This window comes from Etheostoma spectabile, chromosome 7 (assembly GCF_008692095.1).
Source record: "Etheostoma spectabile isolate EspeVRDwgs_2016 chromosome 7, UIUC_Espe_1.0, whole genome shotgun sequence".
Taxonomy (NCBI): Eukaryota; Metazoa; Chordata; class Actinopteri; order Perciformes; family Percidae; genus Etheostoma; species Etheostoma spectabile.
The window spans coordinates 22505526-22511010 of record NC_045739.1 but is presented as its reverse complement, the minus strand read 5'-3'; the positions used below and the strand labels follow the sequence as shown (position 1 = coordinate 22511010).

Here is a 5485-nt window from a genome sequence, read left to right as displayed (position 1 = left end):
GAACCGCAATCAGAGGCAAATTACTCACGTTACTCTAATTGAGTGTACTTTTACTTTTGAAAGTAGTTTTTAAAATCTTTACTTTTACTAAACTGTGTTGTTCTTTGCTACATCACATACGTTCCTGAGGAAAAAGGTCCCTAACAGACTCAAATCAAAAAGCGGCTTCGTGCCCTCATCAAACCACAAAAGACTGTGATTTAATTAAATAAGTATATAAAAAAGTATGTATATAGTAAATAAGTACATTTTAAATGAGCTACTTACTTTTACTCTGAGTACATTTTTATACCGGTAATTTTACCTGTACTTAAGTAAAAGGTCATCAAAGTAATAGTGCTTAAGTAGAATATTTTTGTACTCTTTCCACCTCTGACAGTGATACGTATGTTATGTGTCTAATTCTCCCTTTTCTTCCTACTTTTCTTCTCCATTCTGTTTTTCTCGTGGTTCTCACTTTTTGCAGCCAAGTATGAGGTCCGGACGTTACAGGAGCTGGCCCGTATCTGCATCCGCCACACCCTCCGAGTGACCACCGACGGAGGAGACAGCCAATCGCGCGGCCGCGGCTCCTCGTTCAGCGTAGGCAGGGGTCTAGCGGTGGCCGGCCTCCATAAATACGGCCCTCGCTTCAAGCGCAGACGCGTCCACCGTCGCCACTGCAACGCCCTGGTCCTGGCCACGCGTCAGGTGGTGGCCAGCAGTGGGTTCGGCCCCGCTCCCCTGGACAGCAACAACAACCAGGGAGGAAGAGCGGAGGATGAGGAGGAGGATGCGGCGGCAGAGAGGGAGACGAGGCGGCAGATGAGAGGGAGCAGGAGGGCGGGGAGAGGAGCAGGAGGGTCGGCGGTGGTGGAGGAGGATGAGACGGTGGAGGAAGAAGACGAAGAGGAAGAGCATGAGGAGGAAGAGGAGAAGGAGACCGGGGAGCTGCTCCGACCCCAGCCGGCCGTCAACGTCCTCAGAGAGAGGATACTGGGCCTGCCGCTGCCTGAGCCACTGAAGATGTACCTGCTGTACTACAGAGAGAAATGAGCCACGGCTGCGTTCTGAGTCACAGCTTGGAGCTGAGTGCGATGACTCAGCAGAGGCTGAAGTCTCTGTTACAACCCCGCCACCACCTGTACAAGGCAGGACTAGGGCTGGGTACCGAATTCAATACTTTTTAGCCACGGACCGAATTGCCTCTGTAGTATCGAAAAAATGCCTCGTCATTCAATACCAAATTTCAATACCTAAGGAATAAATCTCATCAACATCAGTGAGCCAATAAACATGCGGGATTCTTCCACTAAGATCTAATAATGCTGCTGATTGGCTGTTTCACGTTACACGTCGTAGAGACATGCAGGAAAAACTCTACGTTACGCACAGAGACGGGGCTCACGTAGTAGGAGCTGAAAAAGAAATAAAACGATTTGAGCTGTTATGTTGCAATTTATTTTTGTTAAAATGGATTTTTATAAAATTGGAATCAAAAAAGTTTTGCTCGGGAACCGGTATCGAAGTCACGGTATTGGTATTGGTACCGATATCGAAGATTTTTGAACGATACCCAGCCCTAGGCAGGACAACATGCTACCTACCTTACTGGGGGGAGGGGGGGAGGGGGACCTTTTTCTCTCGTCTTCTCCATCATCCATTCTCTTTCCAACTCCCTCTTTTTGCCTGGCTCCCACTGTTCTTTACTGACTCATTTCCTGACACTATAAAAGAGTCAGTTCAATTCATCCAGTGGAGGTGGAGGGGGAATTAGGGGTTCAGTGTTTCAGACAACCAAACAGTCACTGATGTAAGCTCTGTGTCTCCATTGAGGTGCAAAAAAATATAGATTTAAGTACGTAAAGCATACACAGATTATCAATTCGCTCTGCATCTCTGTATATCCAACATGCCAATCAAGCCTTGCCTAACAACAGCTTAACGGAGGCCTGAGCATCTACAGCGGGTAAAAGGCGATTTAGCGGTGCTGAGAAAAGAGAACCGTCATTGTTTAGGCTACAGGACAGAGTTCAGACACTGTAGCAACAGGCAGAGAGGGGAGCTTACCCAGAGACCAGAAGACATAGGACTGTCCTAGCTCTTTTCTGTCCACCACTTGCAGCTGTACTCCGAGTTAGAAATTACACATTGATTGTATGAGTCGTGTGGAACTCGTTTTGTCCGCAAATGGTGGATCTAATGGGGATGGTCTACTTCTAGAAAGGAAGCCAGAGTGGGCCCAAAGGTCAACTTTGTGAGGGAAGACAATGCATTCAAAGAAAGATTTCTTTCTTTCACTATATCTTATTCAATTATATTGAGGCTAGAGCTAGTGACCCTGATGGTGTGATGGTTGCCATTTATTTCCACTGATTTTCAACTAAAAGGGGGAACTTTGTCTTGAACCCTCAGTCCATTAAATAATTTAACTTTTCCAAGGCCAAGGGTTAATTGTATGATTTAAAGTCCAACTTTGTTTAACTGTCCTAAATCCTTACATGTGTATCCAAAGGGCAGTCTCAGTGTTTTCTCTACATCCCATCAGATTCTAACAAAAAGAGAATGACCATAAAAGTTCACATACTTACTATTATTCCAATTTACATAAATAAACCAGCATGATTAAACACATAACTAATGTTTTAGATGAGTGACAGTGCGCAGGTGTTTCTTTCACTGTCATTGGTTGTTTTTGTTTTGGGTGTGTGCGGGTTCTTTTAAATTTTGAGACTTGAAGTGGTGTGTACATATGCAATTGTATGTTTTGTGAATCATAAACATGAAGATACTTTGAAAAGTAAAAGGAGTATCTTCCATCACATCTTCTGTTGTAGTTTCTAGTTAGATGGAGCATTATTCCTTTGTACCAAACATTCTGCTCCCCTCTGTGCCAAACTTCCGTTGCATGGGCTAAATTCTCGAGAGGAAACGCCAGATCATCTGCAAGTCATTCATCCGAAGAAATTATTTTTTTTTTTCCTTTCAAGAACTGCTCCACTAACACCGAAAGGACACTTGTGGTTATGTATGTATTATTTATCATGAAGAGCTTTGGAGTTCTCACAAAAGTTAGCATTTGCTACATACATTTTGGATGTGATCACAATAATTCGAGGAATTGAATATGTGCAGCTTATATTTGTAATATATCCTACACTGAATGGGAGTTTTGTGTCCAACAAGCAGGTCCTTATCAGGCCAGGTGAATATGCGTTTTATTTTTTCTTCACGAGTGTTTTACCTATCGCTATTGTGCTGTGATTGGCTAGTACATTGCCTCAAAGCGTCCTTGTGATTGGATGCTATGTGAAATTTATGAGTGGCAACGTGCTTTGTTTGGCTCATTTTAGCTAAGTTAGCCTAATACATACATACATGTAGTTAGCTAACTAGCTTCCGTGTTTTCGTGCTACACTGGTTAAACGAAATAAGCCAAACAACGTTGTCACTCATCTGGCAGTAGCAAAGTGCTTTCCTACACTGTGACAAGAAATTAAAACATTTAAGTTATATTTTACTAATTTAAATCCAAGTTAGCTAGCTAGCTCGCTGATTCCACTGTGCATTAACAACAATGCATTAGCCCACTACTCAGTTTCTGTAACCAGTATAGACTTAAAGTATGGTGGAATTAGCAAGCTAACTAGCTAGCAAGCCGCTAAATTAGTAAAATAATCAACTTAATGCTATTGTGCGCAACTATTCTATATTAATGAACAACCGTTCCATTCAAGCCATTGCCAAATGAGCTAATACAAACGCTCAGTATGGCTTTGTTTACAAAAGGCTGCCGTCTGGCGAATCTCGAGCGAAGCGTTTTTATGCCAACGCTGAGAAAGGACCTCGGCAACTTTCTTTGGATACGAAGTGGGAATACAAATTACAAGATGATTAACTCTTCTAAAGAGTCCATCATGCTTTTTAATCTTCTGTGTCCTTGATTTGACGGGACAAACTCTACTAGCCACTGCTTGGAGGCGGGGTGGGGGTGGTGTGCGATCACAGAAGGCTTGTATCATGTGGACACCGACAGTGTTGTTGCCATTACTTAGATTTCCTCATGGGGGAGACAGAAACGACGCACTATAGCTTTAATGCTTCATCCACCAACTTTGTGAAGGCATAGGAAAGCATAGATCATGGATGTATTATATTAACAGATAGATTTATAGACATACTGTATATATATACACACGATAGGAAAGCTGATAATCTGATGATCAGTCGCCAGATTATCAGTCAATAACAGGACTCGTCAAAGCAACAAGTGCTAGCCAATCAAAGCACAGTAGGGGGGGACTAAGTGGAAAATAAAGCGACTCACATCCCCCAAAAAAACTAGATCTATCCCTGAGTGTAATGTCATGCTTCTCTGCCTTTCTACAATTTCTACTGCTGCTAGATCTGCCTTCGAATACTGTATATAGGCTCCACCATTCCTTCATTCAACATGAGTACCATTCGTTTTGGTTGTTGTGCATTTGTGATTCTCTGCTGAATGTATATGATCATGATGGATTTATTTGGGGGTGGGGGGGGGGATTCTTTTGCACTCAATATTGAGTTTGGGTGAGAATGAATAGCTTGATTTTAAAACTGAGCTGTATTATTGACTGCTGTTAATAAAGTACATTATAAAGAGTCCAGTTGCAAATGGAATCATTTGATAAGCTAAGACAGAGGCTGCTGTTCACAGTAGGGCCTCAAGAGAAAAGGGTCAACCAATCTGATCTCATTGCAGGCTTTGTCTTTGTAAATTATTTGATTGGCAAATTATCTGTCGTGAGTTTTTGTTGCAGAATGGTTGGGCTCAGTTCACTTTCAAATTCCATATTTCTCTTTAATATTTAAACACCTGCATGGTGAGGCAAAAACACATCTGATAATTGCTTACTTAAAAGTAGTCTGGACCAAATTGGCCGGCTGTTTGAACTGGATCCATATCTAAATGCCTCATCAAGTATCTGGTGGAATCCAAAGTTATGTATTGGTATTTCTCCCATTTTATGGAGGGATTGGCTGGAAATGGGAATTGTCACACAAGGAGATTTGTATCTCGTTGCATATTGAAATCCTTCGAGGATGTGGTACAGCAATTTGGAATCCCTAGGCCTCTTTTTTTATTTCTCTCTTTTTTTTTTTAGATATTTGCAACTTTGCCCCGAGTTACTGGGATTTTTTTTTATCCAGTTCATCAGCGCTGTAGGCATCAAAATGTTTATTTAAGGTGTTGAAGAACTTTGGGAAAGGTCATGAGGCTTCTGGGTATTTTTCTATGCTTATGCCGAACCTGGGGGATGGAGCCTTGTCAGCCTTCAAAAAGACATGGGAAAGGGATTTGAGTATTACACTATATGATGAGAAGTGGGACAGAATGGGAAGGAATATTAAAACTATGTCACGCAACGTCTGGGTCCGCCTTATTCAGTTTGAGATTATGGTTATCTTTTATTGGACCCCCTCCAAAGTGTGCAGACTTGGATTAAGAAACACACCAAATTGT

At 42.2% G+C, this 5485-nt stretch overlaps 1 protein-coding gene across 1 annotated transcript in view; it reads left to right on the top strand.

Annotated features, from left to right (window-relative positions):
- pcmtd2b (protein-L-isoaspartate (D-aspartate) O-methyltransferase domain containing 2b) overlaps positions 1-4624 on the top strand; it is a 13294-nt gene extending 8670 nt beyond the window's left edge. The window contains exon 7 of the mRNA XM_032522059.1: positions 467-4624. Coding sequence (XP_032377950.1) covers positions 467-1035 — 569 coding nt within the window. The 3' untranslated portion in view covers positions 1036-4624. The remainder of the gene's footprint in view (positions 1-466) is intronic.
- Positions 4625-5485: the final 861 nt, after the last annotated feature.